We start from the raw sequence: 20,891 nt of genomic DNA on the forward strand, positions 1-20,891 counted from the left end.
GATCTCGCTCGAAAATCCTACAGGAGCCAGTCAGGCGGTACTGGCAACGGCCACGCTCAAAATGGTGCATCTCATGTGCCACCCGCACAAGAACCAGTCCAGGGGCACTGGCAACGATCTTACTTGGCTTGCCGGGTCTTCTCACGCACAGCCCATTTCCAAAGGTCTCGGTCCGTAGTCATCGCCTCGGTGAGGCCCAATGTACGAAGGTCTTGCCTCACCACCTCAGCCCAGGTCTTCCTGGGCCTACCTCTTCCACGGGTTCCCTCAACTGTTAGGGTGTGGCACTTTTTCACGCAGCTATCCTCCTCCATTCTCACCACATGTCCATACCAGCGCAATCGTCTCTCTTGCACGCCACAACTGATGCTTCTAATGTTCAGCTTTTCTCTCAAGATACTTACACTCTGACGGGTATTCACATTGACATTACACATCCAACGGAGCATACTGGCTTCATTCCTTGCGAGGTTACGTATGTCCTCAGCAGTTACAGCCCATGTTTCACTGCCATGTAGCATGGTTGTTCGTACGCATGCGTCATACAGTCTGCCTTTTACTCTGAGTGAGAGTCCCTTTGTCGCCAGCAGGGGTAAGAGCTCTCTAAACTTTGCCCAGGCTATTCTTATTCTAGCAGCTACACTTTCAGCGCACCCACCCCCACTACTAACTTGGTCGCCCAGATAGCGGAAGCTATCGACTACCTCTAGTTTTTCACCCTGGAATGAGATAGAAGTTGTTTCCTGTTTGTTTGCAGTCTTTATTGCACCTGAACATCTGCCACAAACAAAAACTAACTTGCTAGTTAACCTGCCTTTGATGTTGCTGCACCTCTTATGTGTCCATAGCTTGCACCGGGTACATCTTATAGAGTTACTACCTACTCCTTTTCTACATACTGAGCAGGGCCATCTACCTGAAGGGGTTTGTGTTTTATCTACCTTCCTACTTATTAGGATTTTGGTTTTAGCTAGGTTGACTCTAAGGCCCTTCAATTCTAGACCTTGCTTCCACACCTGAAACTTCTCCTCTAGTTCTGATAGTGACTCCGCAATTAGGGCAAGGTCATCAGCATAGAGGAGCTCCCAGGGGCAACCTGTCTTGAACTCCTCTGTGATTGCCTGGAGGACTATGGTAAATAATAGGGGGCTGAGGACGGAACCTTGGTGGACCCCTACCTCTACCCGGAATTCATTGCTGTACTCATTTCCAACCCTCACCTTACTGGCCGCATCTCTGTACATGGCTCGCACAGCTCTCACTAGCCATTCTTCTATCCCAAGTTTCCTCATTGACCACCAGATAAGGGATCGGGGGACCCTGTCAAAGGCTTTCTCCATGTCAACGAAAGCCAGGTACAGAGGTTTATCCTTGGCTAGGTATTTCTCTTGCAACTGTCTCACTAGAAATAAGGCATCAGTAGTGCTTTTACCTGGCACGAACCCAAACTGCATCTCATCTAAATTGATTCGCTCCCTAATTAGTTGGGCTATGACCCTCTCTGTAACTTTCATAACCTGATCTAACAGCTTGATGCCTCTGTAATTATTTGTATCTAAAGCGTCCCCTTTACCTTTGTAGCAGTTGACTATGATGCTGCTACACCAGTCATAGGGTATGACTCCTTCGTGTATCACCTGGTTCGTAATACGGGTGACTAGGCTATAGCCAACACTGCCAGATATTTTGAGCATCTCTGCAGTGATTCCTGATGGGCCGGGGGCTTTCCCGGTCTTCATACTCTTAATTGCTTTATCTACCCTGGTACTATCAACTCGGATAGCTGGTCCCTCTATTGGGTCGACATAAGGCAGGCTCTCTTTCTCCCATTCATTCTCTTTATTAAGCAATCTATCGTAGTGGCATCTCCAGACCTCTTTCTTTGCATCCTCATTTAATGCAAGCGTACCATCATCCATGCGAACACATTTCTCTCCTACAACATCACTATTCTCTCTCCTACACTGTCTTGCAACCCGAAATACCTCGAGTCTTTGGTCCTCACGGCGCAGAACATTGGCAAATCTTTCCTTATCTGCTTCCCCTCTGGCTAAATAAACCTGTCGCCTAGCCTCCCTTCTGGCACATTGGTACAATTCCCTGCTACCACCGTTCTTCCAGTCCTTCCAAGCTTGTTTCTTTTGTCTAATAGCCCTGTCTACCTCCTTGTTCCACCACCACGTTACTCTGGGTTGGGAGGGGACCTTACACCACCCACAAATCTGGTCGGTGGCTTTCAACAGGTTGTCCCGCAGAAATCTCCAATTGTCTTCCACGTTGTATGATGCTATATCCCCTTCTATTTCGTTAAATGCTTCAAGTAGCTTGTCTCTAAGTCTCTGTCCGTTTGCAGGGTCTTTAAGCTTCCACACCCTTCTTCTCCAAGCCTGTCTAATTTTGGGCACCCATTTTGCCTTGATCCCAAAGTCGCTAACTACTAATCTATGTTGTGGGGTACATTCTTCGCCAGGGTAGGTTTTGGCATTTATAAGCCGCCCTCTTTCCCTATTTCTGGCGAGGATGTAGTCGATTTGGCTAGAGTGTCTGCCGGAGCGGTAGGTGACTAGGTGACTGGCAGGTTTCCTGAAGTTGGTATTGCAGACTATAAGATTGGTTGCATCACAGAACTCCAGCAGTCTGGTTCCCTCCTCGTTGCGGGAACCGAAGCCATAGCCTCCATGTATGCCATGGAAGCCCCCAGCACGACGTCCGACATGACCGTTGAAGTCTCCAGCCACAAAGAGAAGGTCCCTGTCACTCGTCGACGAGGTATATATATATATCGTTCATCGTTCGTTTAACGTCCGCTTTCCATGCTAGCATGGGTTGGACGATTTGACTGAGGACTGGTGAAACCGGATGGCAACACCAGGCTCCAGTCTGATTTGGCAGAGTTTCTACAGCTGGATGCCCTTCCTAACGCCAACCACTCAGAGAGTGTAGTGGGTGCTTTTACGTGTCACCCGCACGAAAACGGCCACGCTCGAAATGGTGTCTTTTATGTGCCACCCGCACAAGCCAGTCCAGGGGCACTGGCAACGATCTCGCTCGAAAATCCTACAGGAGCCAGTCAGGCGGTACTGGCAACGGCCACGCTCAAAATGGTGCATCTCATGTGCCACCCGCACAAGAACCAGTCCAGGGGCACTGGCAACGATCTTACTTGACTTGCCGGGTCTTCTCACGCACAGCCCATTTCCAAAGGTCTCGGTCCGTAGTCATCGCCTCGGTGAGGCCCACATTTTTGGATTTGGTTTGCATACATATGCACATACATACATACACACACACATGCACGTATACATACGTGTATATTATGTCCATATATCTATATATCTTTATTCATCCAACTGTTGTAATCCTTATGTCAGACTGTTATAATGCCTACTCTGGTATAGCAGTATAGTTAGTAAGATAAGTAACACCATGACAGTTTACGACCATCTGCTATGTACTTTCTCTTTATACTGACCGATGTCATCTTATTTATATTGACCCATCACGTAGGAGGGGGTACACCATTATTATTACTATTATCTCCACAACATCTCCCTTTTAAGTTTTTCTTTTTTTCTTAACGAGTGTCATTTTATTTCTTTTAATAGCAATACTTTTTATATCACTCCACCTCCCATTTTTGAATTTTTTTTTTGTTTTTACTTTGTTACACATTTAATATTTTTTTCCATTTGGCATCTACTGCCAGGAACTCCATACATTTTCTTATTCTTACACTTGTGCGCCTGGGTTCGATCACCTGTAGTGGCAACAGAATGTTCCTGACAGGAAGAGATCTGCTCAGTTTCAACTGGTTGGAGCTAAACAACGAAAACAATGACAACCACAACAGCAACAACAACAACCACAACAACAACAAAAGAAAAACAGCAGCAGTAGCAACAACAATAAGATCAACTCATTTGTTTTTAATTCTGATAATATTGTTTTATTTTTATCACAGTTTGTGTTGATAGTCATGGGTTTCCCCATGGATCAATCTCTGGTTGACTGCATTTGATGTTGGTGAGAGTCTCAAGGGATCGTCTGTAGATTTCAGGCAAGACAAATACCACAAGGTATTTTGTTCCAAAGCTGTGTTTTTGTTTTTCACTTTTCTCACTCTTGTTTATATCTTAACCGTGGTAAAAAAAAAAAAATACTCACACATGCACTCATGTGAGTACAGGCACATAGACACATATACAAACACACACACACGACATGCACATAGAGTGAAGGAGAGAGAGAAAGTGAGAAAGGAAATTTGCAAATTTGGACCATAATAAAAAACGTTTTATATCAGTTAAAAATGGTTTTATTTACATATTGAACTATAGTGGTCATCAACCCTTTTGATACCAACCCAGCTGAAACCACCTCTGGCTCTGTAGTACAAATGTCTTGTTTTCAAAAGTTCTGAATTAAAATCTTCCACCAAAGTAAAAAGTCTATTCTGCTGAGTGGTTGGTGTTAGGAACATGCTTTGTCTGCTTACTACTAGTGAAGAGACATACCCAACATGCAAAGTTTAAATTTTAATTTTTACTTACACGCACTTGTATGCATATATATATATATATATATATATAAATATGATATGTATGTAGTTCACTGTAACAATATGGTGAAGAACAGAAATTAGGTTCAATAGGTTACTATTTGTATAAATTCCAACATTGTCTGTTTAGTGAGTAAAAGTTTTCAACCATACTGTGAATCTTTCATATGACATATATATTCTTAATATGGGATGCCACCAGTTTATTTTTACTTTTGTTAGAAAATCTTAGATATATATATATATATATTACAGTATTACTAGTTGTTTACATATTTCTTTTTACAATATCAATAAAATTAGTATATTTCAATAGTGTCTGTATTCAAAATGCGTTTTGAGTAAGCGCTGTGACTCACTCTTGGACCCCTAAAATCCTACCCAGCCCCATCATACATTTCCATTTTGAGATGGGGCTGAATGAGTGCTCATTATGAATGAGTGCTGTGACTCGCTTTCCTTCCCCACAACCTTACACCATCTCCAGTTGTTGCTAATTTACAGAATACAAGTTGTTGCTAACAGACACGACACTCTCATATGAATCGGTTGCTGCTAACAGACATCACATATAACTGCAATCTTGATAAATGCTGCTGCATTATTCACAATGGCTCAGAAAAAAAAAAACCTCAGAAACAACAACAAAAAATGTAAAAAATATTTAAAAAAAAAGATCAAATTAATTTGAATATTTTCCTTTAGTATGACGGCAACAAAGCCAAAACGCCTATTGCTAAGGTAATGACCAATGCAGGTATGTGTGAATGTATCACAGCCATACTTAGAGGACCATTGCAAAAATCTGTTTCACATGTTGTCAAACACAATACGCCATTGTAAAAGGTACATAGTGTTGTGTTTTTTTCCGGATTAAGGTATTTTAATTTTTGGTTAAGAGATTACCAGTTGACAAACATGTATATGTATCGACACATATATAAACATCTATGTAAATGTGTATGAGTACATATGTATGTATGTATATATGTATAATTTTCAGTGTTAAGTCGGTCATGTAGCCATAGAAACATGCCAAAACTAAGATGTTGGAATAAGACATGGTTTCCAAAACCTGTTGGCTCATATCGAACCCTCCAACTCATACCAGCATGGAAAGCAGACATAAAGCATCAAACGAAGCAGATGATGCATACACACACATGCGTGTACAGGGTAGACCAAAAGTCATGCATAAAATAAGTTCAATATGTAAAAAATATTAAAAAAAAAAAATCAAATTAATTTGAATATTTTCCTTTAGTATGACGGCAACAAAGCCAAAACGCCTATTGCTAAGGTAATGACCAATGCAGGTATGTGTGAATGTATCACAGCCATACTTTGAGGACCATTGCAAAAATCTGTTTCACATGTTGTCAAACACAATATGCCATTGCGATAGGTACATAGTGTTGTGTTTTTTTCAGGATTAAGGTATTTTAATTTCTGGAAATTATCCAAGTTCCTATTGAAGGTGAAAGTTTCTCCATCTGAACATTCCCTAATCAAATATGAACTCTTACCTAAGAGATAAAAAAAAGAAGAATGTTTTAAAAGTGTTGATAAGTTAATTATAATTTTTGTTAATTACAAGGAATTGTTAGTTCACAATCATTACTGTGAATGAGGTTGGCAAGCTGGCAGAATCCAGGTAAAATACTTGTCTGTCTTTATGTTCTGAGTTCAAATTTTGCTGAGGTTAACTCTGCCTTCCACCTTTTTGGGATCAATAAACTAAGTACAAGATGAGCAATGGGGTTGATGTAATCAACTTACCTTCTCCCCTGAAATTGCTGGCCTTGTGGAAAAATTTGAAATCAATATTATATTGAGGATGAATCTGTGGTCATTAGTAATGCCAAACCACTTGTGGTCATTAGGGTCACTCATCCATATTGCCATTTAGTGTTTGATCTTTAGCCAGGTAACAATTTCTATGGTCTAATAGCCTCTCATTTAAACTCCATCTCTCTTGTCCCCTTTTTCCTTGCACCTCATTCTCTACCTCTCCTAGACAGTCACGGTGATCTCCTTCCCATTTGTGGTCAATTTATTACTTGAGTAATCAAAGCGTTTCACAAAATACATTGCAGTACTTTCTCCAGGTCACTGTGTTCTGAGTTCAAATTCCACCGTCGTTGACTCAGCTTTTGATCCCTTCAGGACTGATAAAATGAAATGCAAATGAAAGTGTAAATCAACAAAAACAGTAGTTTTGATAACAAAAATACCTGTCAAGCTTCCATTGCTGTTCTAACCTTCCAACCGGAAGTATCATCATCATCATCATCATCATCATCGTTTAACGTCCGCTTTCCATGCTAGCATGGGTTGGACGATTTGACTGAGGACTGGTGAAACCGGATGGCAACACCAGGCTCCAGTCTGATTTGGCAGAGTTTCTACAGCTGGATGCCCTTCCTAACGCCAACCACTCAGAGAGTGTAGTGGGTGCTTTTACGTGTCACCCGCACGAAAACGGCCACGCTCGAAATGGTGTCTTTTATGTGCCACCCGCACAAGCCAGTCCAGGGGCACTGGCAACGATCTCGCTCATATTAATAATAATGATAATGATAATAATAATAATAATAATAATAATAATAATAATAATAATGATAATAAACCTTTCTACTATATGCACAAGGCCTGAAATTTATGGGGAGGAGACTAGCAGATTACACCAACTCCAGTATTTCACAGGTATTTAATTTATTGACCTCAAAAGGATGAAAGGTAAAGTTGACCTCAGCAGAATTTGAACCCTCAATGTAGTGCCTGATGTGCTAATGATTCTGCCAGATCACTGCCTTAATAATAATAATGATAATGATAATATTAATGATGATGATGATGATGATGATTACAACAAATATTCTGATTTACATGTCAGTTGCTTCACCTTAATGAGTTGAACATGTTCCTTAGTGGCTGACGATATGTGCGAGCATGAATAGTGGGGGGGGGGGTGTCATAGCCATGCATTGAGAGGGATTCTTTGGGGTTTGAATAATTTACCCTTGGAAACATGGGTGTTTCATTCATCATCCTTAAACAGCCCTTTTTCAGGGACCTTTAGAGTATGATTCACTACTCAACCTGAAGAAGATTCCAACTGGGCCCCACCTGCAAGGTCATGTGCTATCTATCTTGATATGAGATCACCATGTCATGCACATATGGTTGGGATGCATGTGCTGGGTGTACTCTTATCAGACTGGTAGTCATGGTGGGTATTTTGGGCTTCAGATATTTGTACTCCAGATTCCCCTTGATGGCATGCATTGCTCTCTTACCTAACAACAACAATAACAACAGCAACAAACAGGCTTGAAAAAAAGAAATCTTTCTTACTATTGATATATTCGGTTTCAATGGCACAGAAAACTTTGCCTTTAAAATTGAAGTCAGAACAGTTTTGTGCAAATTTAGAATGATTGTACTTGGCAAATTCCTTGACGCCCGTTTCACATTTGGAACCAGGAGCTGAGCTGGAACACTGAAAACATTGTAGGCTGGTAACACTCAAAACTGCAATGGAAGTGACATTAACTTTTCAGAAGTAGTGGTAGTGGTAGTAGTAATAGTAGTTTGGTAGGGAAGTAGGGTTAGTGGTGGTGATGGGGAGTAGCAGCAGTGGGTAGTGGGGAGAGTAGTGGTGATGGTGACAACGGTGTTGGTGGAGGTGGTTGTGGTGGTGTTTCTCAAAACTGTGAGACTGCTGCAGAATAACAATATCATCTCGGTTAGAAACTGGCTCTTTCTCTATTGGTAAGAAATCTTGAAATAAACTTGAATAATGATATAAACATACATACAACACATACACAATATATATTGATATTTTATATGAAAGCGTCCACTCTCTCATTCCCTTCCATGAACCATTGTCCTTGAGTCTCTTATGTTCACTTTCTTGTTCCTTGAGAGTTTGCTTTACCATCTTCTTGTCTCCTTCATCTTCTCTATAACAAGATACCGGTGCTTGTCCCTCCCTCTTTCAACACCTGGCATACAACCACCTACCTCCACCTTCCCCTGCCAAATACTTCCCTTTTGTAATGGAAGCTTTGTCCTTCTTCTTTTTTCCCCCTGTTCTTTTGTCTTGTAAGTTACATGGCAACCTTACTTAGTGCTAGAGGTATGGAAAAAAGCATCCAGTTACCCTCTGTAAAGAGGTTGGCATAAGGAAGGGCGCCCAACCATAGAAACCATGCCAAAGATGACACTGGAGCCCAACACAGCCCTGCAATTCACCAGTTTCCCATCAAACCATTCTTCTCATGCCAGCATGGAAAGTGAATGTTAAATAATGATGAAGATGATGATGATGATGATGATGATGATGATGAAAATGATGTCATATACACAACACACACATACAGCACATATGGAACAGCTTGCTCGTGAAGTTAAGATGCAAATGGCTGAGTGCTCCATGAGACCCTGGGAGAGTATCAGGGACAGAATCTTCTTTAGACCAAATCAATTAACCCCTCACTCACCTCATAACAACATTCTTACATGTATGCGACACATATCCATGTACCGCACACACGCATGCGCGCGCGCGCGCAAACACACACACACACACAGAGTTTTCAAAAGGGGGCTCTTTAGGTAATGTGGTCTGAGATACAGAATGTTTGGGTAAAGGATGATGTAGACATGGCTTAAAGCCATTTGATCTTATGTCTGCTCAGTGAAGGCTAATGAGGAACTAAACAACAAAAACAACAGCAGGGTTAGGCAGATAGAGAGAAACAGGAAGAGGCTGATAAATAGAGAGATGGACATAGAGACTGATGAGACAGAGAGGCAATTAGAGATGGAGGCAGACAGAAAGATAGGCTGTGGGTGTCAGAGAGAGAGGGGGGGGGCAGAAAAAGACAGACAGACAGACAGAGTGAGACAGACAAACTGACAGCCAGACAAACAGATAGACAGGCAGACAGATATTTAGAGAGACGATGTATTCAACAGAGACAAGGAATGTCTGGCTGTGGTAGACAGAGAGACATAAGGACTTGTAGAGAGTAGACTAAATCGATAAAGACTAAACGAACAAACATGAATTCTGATTCAAATATATTCTCACATAATCCAAAAGAAATAATTATTACTTGAGAGACATTTATAAAGTTTCTTACCTGATATTAGAAGACATAAAGGTATGACAAACCAATGTAAACCTTGAGCCGACATGTTTTCTCTCAAATCTTATTTCTTCTTATTAGGAACACTGCAAGGTAGTATAATGTATGTGTGTGTGTGTTGTGTATGTGTGTGGTTATATGTAATGTATATGTGTGTTTATATGTATTTATATACACACACATAAAAGATATGTGTGTATATGTGATCATGTGTTTGTGTGATTATGTCATTGGATGTCACAGAGTGAGATGGGTGTGGCTAAACTAGTAAAGGTTTCAATACTGAAATAATAAGTGAATAAAATAATATTGCAAAATTCCGGTTTCTTTTGTGTACCCTCTTATATATATATTATATATATATATATATAATATATATATATATATATATATTTATGTGTTTAATTTTTTTTATGAAACTAAAGCAATGCAAGTTAAAAGAAATAATACAAGTGAGTGTATATCAATATTTCTAAGTAGGAGCCCTTCTTCAGGAAAACTTCAGAGAAATGAACTCAATACCATTTCTCCTAAGATTCCCCAACGAATGGATGGTAATCTTCACATGTTGAAACAGGGCATAAATGTGCAAATCATTGACTTGTTTTATTTCTTTTAACTTATGTTGTTTTGGCAGCTTTATAAAAAAGATTTGTTTAAATTTATATACATACACATGGATATATATATACATATATATATATATATATATATATATATATATATATATATATATATATATATATATATATATATATATATATACATATATACACAAACACACATACATACGGGGACACACACATACACATTTACTCAAACACATACGCACATGGATAAATTTGTTACGCCTGAATCCTTGTGAAAAAAGAATTACATCATCAAACTAGATACCGTGGTGAGTTGGTAAGGTGTGCTAAATTGAATAGACAGAAAGGTATGTAAAAATGCAGCTATATCCGTATTGGGATTTTTGTTCACACTTCAGTTATTACATCCTATTTCAATCTGATCAGAAAATAAATCACCTGCTAATGCACCTGGCTGGCTATCATTTCCCTATGGATTATTTTTATATATCTATCGTGTTCTCAAATATGACAAGTATTCATATCACTTTATTCAATGGCTGCATTCACAAACTACCAGCATTGATTTTATCCTTCAGTTTTCTGGGGGTTAAAAGTATTATGACATCAGTCAAGTTCAAGTTTGATGTCATCAACTAACCTCTGGTCAACTCCTTAAAAATTTGTGTCTTTTTGGCAATGTCAAAACTTAATATCATATTTTCAAGGACAAGAGATTAGCAGAATAGTTAAATAGTTGGGCAAAATACCTTTCAATATTTAAACTGGCTTTTTATTTCCTTTGTTCAAATTTTATTAAACTCAGCACTGTCTTTTCATTCTTTTGGAGTCAATTATAAAAGCTACCAGTTAAGTACCGGTTTGATTTAGTTGATTACACCTCATTCTTCATTCCTAAATATGTGGCCTTTTTCTTACGTAGGAAGTTTATATCATATCTCCAATGATTAATTGCGAGTTTTCAGCTGTGACGTAAGGTGTGCCTCCATGTTACTGAGGTGTGAGTGTGTGTGTGTGTATCATTTCCTTGTAAAGGCATAAAAGTGTGTTTGTAATGCCACGTTAGTTTTAACTTCTTTTTTGTGTAGAAGATGTTAATACCATGGCTGTGTGGTAACAAGCTTGCTTCCTAGACTCATGGTTCCAGGTTCAGTCCCACTGCATGGCAACTTGGGCAAGTTTCTTCTACTATAGCCTCAGGCTGACCAAAGCCTTGTGAGTGGATTTGGTAGACGAAACTGAAAAAAACCCGTCATATACACTATATATATATATATCTGTATATATAGTGTATGTCTTTGTGCTTGTGTTTGTCTCCCATCACCGTTTGACAACTGGTGTTGGTGTGTTATGTCCCCAAAACCTAGTGGTGAGGCAAAAGAGACTGATAAAATAAAAACCGGGTCAATTCATTCAACTAAAAGTTCTTCAAGGCAGTGCCCCAGCATGGCTGCATTCTATTGACTAAAACAAGTAAAAGATTAAAAATAAAAGATATATATATGTATAATGTGAGTTATATTACTTGACTGTATATAAATAGATTCTTCCTGAGTTATACACTTATAGGGCTGGTTTCCTGGTTTCTCTGGTGTATATATTCTCCCATGGATGGGAAGCCAGTCCATCACAAGATGGCTCATTTTTTTACCTGCTGAGTGGACTGGAGCAACATGAAATACTTTATATAAATGTGTGTGTGTGTGTAAAATTCAGTTTGAGAAAGCCGTTCAATGCAGTTTGAAAAGCATTTTATTAATTTCTGTTATTTCTTTTGAAGAAGTGAGAGAAAGGAATGAAAATGACGTGAAATGAAATCATTTGGAATTGGTATATAAAGCATAACACCCAGGGAACATTGAAATTCGATGGTAGATACCATTCTCTTGATCAAGACCTATGGAGAAAATGAGACATATATGTTTTTACAAATAATGAGAAAAATTAAATGAACTTTCACACATACATACATATATGTATAATCTATCTATCTATCTATCTATCTATCTATCTATCTATCTATCTATCTATTTATCTATCTATCTATCTATCTATCTATCTATCTATCTATCTATCTATCTATCTATCTATCTATCTATTTGTCTGTCTGTCTATCTATCTATGTACCTATACACACACACACACAAACAAACACACAGGTGGCAACACAATTAATTTTGATGAATGTTTAAAGTGTTAAATGAAGCCAATGAAAGAAAAGAGTAGAAGAGAGAAACAGAGAGTATAATAAGAGAAAATTGTAATTGTAGTTTTGGGGAGGTGTTTGCTGGGCCATTGCAGTAGTCTTTGTTGCAGATAGAGGCAGCAACCACTGCTTCCTTTTTGCGTGCATACACAGTGATGTTGGTCTCAGCATTCAGGTGTTTCATCTTGGCATTGTTAGCAATTGTCATCCTTCCATTGCTACAGTGTCTGCTGAACAAGTTTGTTTTACCTGAAATATCAAAGGTGGAAAACATTTTGTAAAAGATTGACAACGTTAAATAAAAATAGACTGTCCATAACATAATTACACAACTACATACATACATGCACACATACATATATACATGCATACACATACATACATAACTTAGAAATACTAGGTTTTTTTGAAGAAAGTGCAAAAGAAACTGATGTGGATTCTTCAAATCCAATCTATTAATGGCACAGTGAAGATTTGTAAGATTTTCCAAAGATTCTCAATTTTGAGGTTCTTTAGATGAATGCATACACACACTTAAATGTATGCATTGACAGTTCAACCAACACACCAGCTCAACCACATATTTACAAACATCAGGAACTCTCTTAACTCAATAAGTCTTGTCGCTTTGTTAGAACTTAATTAAACTCAAAGACAAACATCCATCCATCCATCCATCCACACACTTGTCGCTTTGTTAGAACTTAATTAAACTCAAAGACAAACATCCATCCATCCATCCATCCACACACACTTGTCGCTTTGTTAGAACTTAATTAAACTCAAAGACAAACATCCATCCATCCATCCATCCACACACACTTGTCGCTTTGTTAGAACTTAATTAAACTCAAAGACAAACATCCATCCATCCATCCACACACACACACATACATACATACATACGCCTTCATCCATATGCATCACAAGTCCAAACCAATGTCGTCTTTTCTTTTTCAAACTGCTTCTGATTTCTCTTATGTCCAACTTTTCTCTCAGCACATTTGCACCTTGTCATACATGCACACTGATGCTGCACATCCTTCAGAGCATTCCAGCTTCATTCCTCTCGAGTCTATGCATGTTGTCTGCATTTAGGGCCCACATCTCACTACCTTGGAGCATAGCTGTTTGTACATAAGCATCATACAATCTACCTTTCATTCTCAGAGAGAGGCCATTGCAAATATACAATGACTTCTTTTAGTTAGTTTCCATCTCTGAAATCCACTCACAAAGCTTTGGTTGGCTCAGGGCTATAGTGAAAAAACACTGGCTCAGGTTGCCAAGCAGTGGGACTGAACTCAAGACCACATGATTAAAAAAACAGGCTTATTACCAGCCAGCCAGCCAGCCATCCATGTGTCTGTTATACCTTAAAAAGAAAGATATTAAGAAATTGAAGAAGGTAGTATTTGAAAGATTTCTATTTTCATTGTTTAGTAAAGCTAACAGCCTTACCATCAACATATAGGCTCTCCACAGCACAGTAGGAATCCTTACAATTCACTACAAATTCTTTTAGTTTCTTAAAATTATTTTCGCAGTCTGAATGAGTGAAATTGCTTTCACATTGGTAGCAGAGCAGTGCTGTGGCACATTGTGCTGGAATATAGAAACATAACAGCATTTAAAAGACATTCACAATGAAGGGAACCTTATTAATATTTTCTCTGTATATCTTATCCCCCCTCTCTCTCTTCTTTTTCTCTCTCTCTCTCTCTCTCTCTCTTTGCCTCTGCATCTGATTCTCTCCTTTTGCCCTTGTCTCTTTTCCCCACATTTTTCTTTAACAGTATATCTGACTCGCTTCCCAGCTCTCTCTTTCCCTTTGCCTGTACATATCTAATACTCACCCCTCTCTACCCATACATTTAATACTATCCCCTTCCTCTCTCTATATATATATGTGACTCTCTTCACCTTTCTCTGTCTCCTTGTAAATAACTCTCTCTCTCTCCACTTCTTGCAGCCCACACCTTTCGTCTACAGCTTACTCTCCCTCACTTGTCTCACTCTCTATCTACTCAGCTATACAGCTTTTCTAAAATATCTTTCAGAGTCAAAATTACAGTCCCAGAGATGTTCAGCAGCTCTTATGACCTCTGTATGTCATAAGGGTGGCCCTTATGACATTCTGCCCCAGGGACTGGTGAACTGTGGCTGGTGTAAAGTTCTATTCAGACCTAGGGTAATGTGTTGGTGGAACGATGTGGTAGACAGAGCCATTAGAGCAAAGAAACAGGCCTGGAAAAGTTGGGTAGCAGAGAACTGTATCAGATTGCCAGAAGGGAAGCTAGGAGACAGATATATCTAGCCAAAGGAGAAGCAGAAAAGAAGACGTTTGCCTATGTTCAGCAATGTGAGGACCAATGAACTGAAATGTTTTAGATTGCAAGACATTGTGTAAGAGAAAATCATGATGTCATAGGAAAGAAATGTGTCCGCATCGCATGGATGATGGTGCACTTGCATTTAATGATTTTGCAAAGGAAGAGGCTTGCAAATGCCATCATAATATACTGTTGAATGTGGAGAATGAATGAGAGGAGAAGAGTCTACCTAATGTTGACCCAATTGAGGGACCAGCTATCCAAATCGACAGTACCTTGGCAGATAAAGCAATTAAGGATATGAAGACAGGGAAAGCCCCTGGCCCTTCAGGAATCACTGATGAGGATTGTGGTGCAGTGGTGATTATGGCAAAAATAAATAAATGCATAAATAAAACCGTAAACCAAAAATGAAGTTTGAAAGAAAACTTACTGGTGAGGAAGAGAATCCATAAGGTCGAGGAAGTTCTAACATCCATGAAGGAAGTATGTAAAATCCCAACTGTATCTGTCTGTGTGTGTGTGTTGCTTGTCTTTTGTTTAAAAGCTGCGACAGAACCACACAGTGATTATATTCCTCCCACCACCACCTACTATACTGTGATTGATAAATTCAATGAAAGACAACAGGCTTGCAAGGGGGGGGGGTTCTGCTATGTTGTTCAGTGTGGTTTTGGTACAAAGTTCACAATAGATTATCTTTGGTATGTTTTTAACACAGCCTGATAAAGCTAATGTCATGCTTGTAGTTGCAAGAGTAGTGGTGGTAGTGGTGGTGGTGGTGGTGGTGTGGATGATAGAGAGATAGCAGCACTAGTAGTAGTAGTTGTAGTAACAGTAGTGGTGATAGTGATATTGACACTTGTTATTTAGCCCTAGGTTAGCTCTAACTGTGCAAACCGACGATCAACTACGACCATCCTGTCTTTTTTCCGCAAGCAATGCTCGGAGTTGTCTCACTTCGGTATTTCCATGGACAATGGCTAAATAGTTAGAAATGTCACATCTGGGAATCCAGTGGGGAGCAGCACTAGGCAGATATGGTGCTTTTACACCTTTACAGTGAATTTACTTTAGAAGTTGAGATATGTCACAAACATATTTTAGCTAACCTAAAGTTCACTCATATATATATATATATATATATATATATATATATATATATATATAAATAAAGCTAAGAAGAAACTAGACCCCCAAAATAGAAACAGCTGTAAGAGTATTGTATTATTCTCTCATTTATTTATTTACTTATTTATGCATATGATTGTAATTAATAACTAGATCCGTATTATTCAATTGCACTATTGCCTTGCAACAGTAAACATTTGGATATAAATACATAGGTATACATCCAGTAGTATATTGGATATTTATTATCCCTTAGATGGTTGTTTTACCTCTAACTCATATAGCCATTGAATTGAGTCCATAGTAAACAAACAGTTGGCCTTCCCCACTACTATATAACTGCAAAATAATCTTCTTGAGCATACCAGTGCAGATAAGGGAAAGTGAAATACTCACCATTGATACTCACATGTAATTCTGTTCTTCCATTCTAAATTATCTCAATCTCTTCTCCGCTGACATACTACGACGAAGTCTCCAAGATGCAGATAAGATAGAGATTTTTATTTATTTACGGCCTCAAACATCTCATACCTTCGCGCTTTAGTCTGCCCTCTATTATTTATCTTGTTTCTCTCCATGAAATTCAATTGAATTCAGTTTTTGTCTTAAATTCATACTTATTCATTTTCTAAGCTTCCTAAATTCATGCTACATATATATTCTATTCACCTAGATTTCATTGCTCTTTTAAAAATTACGATTTATGCATTGTTGTCTCTCAAATATTTAAAATCTACGATTAAGAGCCCTATCTCCTCGCTGATGGTACACCCGCCCTCCCACCCCCTCCACCGGAAGTGCATTCCTCTGTCATCCTGTCATCCTCGGCTGTCTCCCGGAACCCATCTAGTGGCCTTGGCCATCCTCTCCCCTACCTTTGGGTAGCGCATTAAGTTTGAGTAATGTTTGCAGATTGTAGGTACTGTTTTGCTTATGAATTCTTCCAATTGCAAGTTTTCTTTTCAGGTACACGACACTGCTTTTCCCCTTCCCAGGCTACAGGCCCACACCCCCAACACCCATACTGTTAGGATTGGCACTCTCAACGTTGGCACGCTGAAAGGTAGATCTGGTGAAATTGTTGAGATGCTTGAACGGAGACGCGTAGATATGTGCTGCATCCAGGAAGTAAGATGGAGAGGAGGTTCTGCGAGGTTCCTCACAGGCAAAGAACACAGGTACAAGATTTTCTGGGCAGGGAACACTGACGGGGTCGGGAGCGTAGGAATACTTCTAGCGGAGAAATGGGTGGATAAGGTAATCGAGGTCGTTAGAGTAAGTGACAGAGTACTTAAGATCAGACTAGTGCTTCATCATAGATTAGCTACTGTCATCTCAGCCTATGCACCTCAACCGGGGCTACCAGATGGTCTGAAAGACCAATTCTATGACACCCTCTTGCAAACTACCTCGTCGACGAGTGACAGGGACCTTCTCTTTGTGGCTGGAGACTTCAACGGTCATGTCAGACGTCGTGCTGGAGGCTTCCATGGCATACATGGAGGCTATGGCTTCGGTTCCCGCAACGAGGAGGGAACCAGACTGCTGGAGTTCTGTGATGCAACCGATCTTATGGTCTGCAATACCAACTTCAGGAAACCTGCCAGTCACCTAGTCACCTACCGCTCCGGCAGACACTCTAGCCAAATCGACTACATCCTCGCCAGAAATAGGGAAAGAGGGCGGCTTATAAATGCCAAAACCTACCCTGGCGAAGAATGTACCCCACAACATAGATTAGTAGTTAGCGACTTTGGGATCAAGGCAAAATGGGTGCCCAGAATTAGACAGGCTTGGAGGAGAAGGGTGTGGAAGCTTAAAGACCCTGCAAACGGACAGAGACTTAAAGACAAGTTACTTGAAGTATTTAACGAAATAGAAGGGGATATAGCATCATACAACGTGGAAGACAATTGGAGATTTCTGCGGGACAACCTGTTGAAAGCCACCGACCAGATTTGTGGGTGGTGTAAGGTCCCCTCCCGACCCAGAGTAACGTGGTGGTGGAACAAGGAGGTAGACAGGGCTATTAGACAAAAGAAACAGGCTTGGAAGGACTGGAAGAACGGTGGTAGCAGGGAATTGTACCAATGTGCCAGAAGGGAGGCTAGGCGACAGGTTTATTTAGCCAGAGGGGAAGCAGATAAGGAAAGATTTGCCAATGTTCTGCGCCGTGAGGACCAAAGACTCGAGGTATTTCATGTTGCAAGACAGTGTAGGAGAGAGAATAGTGATGTTGTAGGAGAGAAATGTGTTCGCATGGATGATGGTACGCTTGCATTAAATGAGGATGCAAAGAAAGAGGTCTGGAGATGCCACTACGATAGATTGCTTAATAAAGAGAATGAATGGGAGAAAGAGAGCCTGCCGTATGTCGACCCAATAGAGGGACCAGCTATCCGAGTTGATAGTACCAGGGTAGATAAAGCAATTAAGAGTATGAAGACCGGGAAAGCCCCCGGCCCATCAGGAATCACTGCAGAGATGCTCAAAATATCTAGCAGTGTTGGCTATAGCCTAGTCACCCGTATTACGAACTAGGTGATACACGAAGGAGTCATACCCAATGACTGGTGTAGCAGCATCATAGTCAACTGCTACAAAGGTAAAGGTGACGCTTTAGATACAAATAATTACAGAGGCATCAAGCTGTTAGATCAGGTTATGAAAGTTACAGAGAGGGTCATAGCCCAACTAATTAGGGAGCGAATCAATTTAGATGAGATGCAGTTTGGGTTCGTGCCAGGTAAAAGCACTACTGATGCCTTATTTCTAGTGAGACAGTTGCAGGAGAAATACCTAGCTAAGGATAAACCTCTGTACCTGGCTTTCGTTGACATGGAGAAAGCCTTTGACAGGGTCCCCCGATCCCTTATCTGGTGGTCAATGAGGAAACTTGGGATAGAAGAATGGTTAGTGAGAGCTGTGCGAGCCATGTACAGAGATGCTGCCAGTAAGGTGAGGGTTGGAAATGAGTACAGCAATGAATTCCGGGTAGAGGTAGGGGTCCACCAAGGTTCCGTCCTCAGCCCCCTCTTATTTATCATAGTCCTCCAGGCAATCACAGAGGAGTTCAAGACAGGTTGCCCCTGGGAGCTCCTCTATGCTGATGACCTTGCCCTAATTGCGGAGTCACTATCAGAACTAGAGGAGAAGTTTCAGGTGTGGAAGCAAGGTCTAGAATTGAAGGGCCTTAGAGTCAACCTAGCTAAAACCAAAATCCTAATAAGTAGGAAGGTAGATAAAACACAAACCCCTTCAGATAGATGGCCCTGCTCAGTATGTAGAAAAGGAGTAGGTAGTAACTCTATAAGATGTACCTGGTGCAAGCTATGGACACATAAGAGGTGCAGCAACATCAAAGGCAGGTTAACTAGCAAGTTAGTTTTTGTTTGTGGCAGATGTTCAGGGGCAATAAAGACTGTAAACAAACAGGAAACAACTTCTATCTCATTCCAGGGTGAAAAACTAGAGGTAGTCGATAGCTTCCGCTATCTGGGCGACCAAATTAGTAGTGGGGGTGGGTGCGCTGAAAGTGTAGCTGCTAGAATAAGAATAGCCTGGGCAAAGTTTAGAGAGCTCTTACCCCTGCTGGCGACAAAGGGACTCTCACTCAGAGTAAAAGGCAGACTGTATGACGCATGCGTACGAACAGCCATGCTACATGGCAGTGAAACATGGGCTGTAACTGCTGAGGACATACGTAAGCTCACAAGGAATGAAGCCAGTATGCTCCGTTGGATGTGTAATGTCAATGTGAATACCCGTCAGAGTGTAAGTATCTTGAGAGAAAAGCTGAACATTAGAAGCATCAGTTGTGGTGTGCAAGAGAGACGATTGCGCTGGTATGGACATGTGGTGAGAATGGATGAGGATAGCTACGTGAAAAAGTGCCACACCCTAACAGTTGAGGGAACCCGTGGAAGAGGTAGGCCCAGGAAGACCTGGGCTGAGGTGGTGAGGCAAGACCATCGTACATTGGGCCTCACCGAGGCGATGACTACTGACCGAGACCTTTGGAAATGTGCTGTGCGTGAGAAGACCCGGCAAGCCAAGTAAGATCGTTGCCAGTGCCCCTGGACTGGTTCTTGTGCGGGTGGCACATGAGATGCACCATTTTGAGCGTGACCGTTGCCAGTACCGCCTGACTGGCTCCTGTAGGATTTTCGAGCGAGATCGTTGCCAGTGCCCCTGGACTGGCTTGTGCGGGTGGCACATAAAAGACACCATTTCGAGCGTGGCCGTTTTCGTGCGGGTGACACGTAAAAGCACCCACTACACTCTCTGAGTGGTTGGCGTTAGGAAGGGCATCCAGCTGTAGAAACTCTGCCAAATCAGATTGGAGCCTGGTGTTGCCATCCGGTTTCACCAGTCCTCAGTCAAATCGTCCAACCCATGCTAGCATGGAAAGCAGACGTTAAACGATGATGATGATGATGATGATGATGATTTGTGCTTCCTTTAGCGCTTGCAAGTATTTAAATAAAATGGAAACGCAGTCTTTCAGAAAATTCCTTGTTATACAATGAAATAATAGTGGAATGAAGTAAAATATGATTCTATGACTGATAAGGATGTCAGTTGTTTAGCCTGGGTGTGCTGAACATCATCATCATCAACAGCAGCAGCATCTTACATCCACTTTTTATGTGGCATAAATTGGATGAATAGTCACAGTCTCCAGTTAGTTCTTACTTGAATTTGCTGCTCTCCTAGACAGGTCAGGGACCCCATCTTGCTCATATGTCCTGTTTTAAGCATGATTTGTACAGATCTGTACTAGGTGCATTGTAATGTGATTCCAGCACTAGAGAATTTCCCTTGTTTCAATCAAGACCAAATAATTCTCTCCCCATATATTATCTCTATTCGTCTATCAAAATATACTGGATACATACCTTATGATCAAAG

General features: G+C 40.5%; 2 protein-coding genes across 2 annotated transcripts; both read right to left on the bottom strand.

Annotated features, from left to right (window-relative positions):
• Positions 1-3,919: 3,919 nt before the first annotated feature.
• On the bottom strand, positions 3,920-10,011 carry LOC106879162 (uncharacterized). The gene is made up of 3 exons (XM_089343063.1): positions 9,712-10,011; positions 7,916-8,092; positions 3,920-6,084 (listed from the first exon to the last, which is right to left on the bottom strand). Exons 1-3 carry the CDS (start codon positions 9,764-9,766, stop codon positions 5,819-5,821), a joined length of 498 nt encoding a protein of 165 aa, XP_089199189.1. The 5' UTR covers positions 9,767-10,011; the 3' UTR covers positions 3,920-5,818.
• Positions 10,012-12,041: 2,030 nt separating this feature from the next.
• LOC106879159 (uncharacterized) lies at positions 12,042-15,458 on the bottom strand. Its single transcript, XM_014928598.3, has 3 exons — positions 15,280-15,458; positions 13,975-14,118; positions 12,042-12,762 (listed from the first exon to the last, which is right to left on the bottom strand). The coding sequence occupies exons 1-3, from the start codon at positions 15,323-15,325 to the stop codon at positions 12,479-12,481; spliced, it is 474 nt and encodes a 157-aa protein (XP_014784084.1). The 5' UTR covers positions 15,326-15,458; the 3' UTR covers positions 12,042-12,478.
• Positions 15,459-20,891: the final 5,433 nt, after the last annotated feature.

Source organism: Octopus bimaculoides, chromosome 26 (assembly GCF_046866305.1).
Source record: "Octopus bimaculoides isolate indiv1 chromosome 26, ASM4686630v1, whole genome shotgun sequence".
Classification (NCBI taxonomy): Eukaryota; Metazoa; Mollusca; class Cephalopoda; order Octopoda; family Octopodidae; genus Octopus; species Octopus bimaculoides.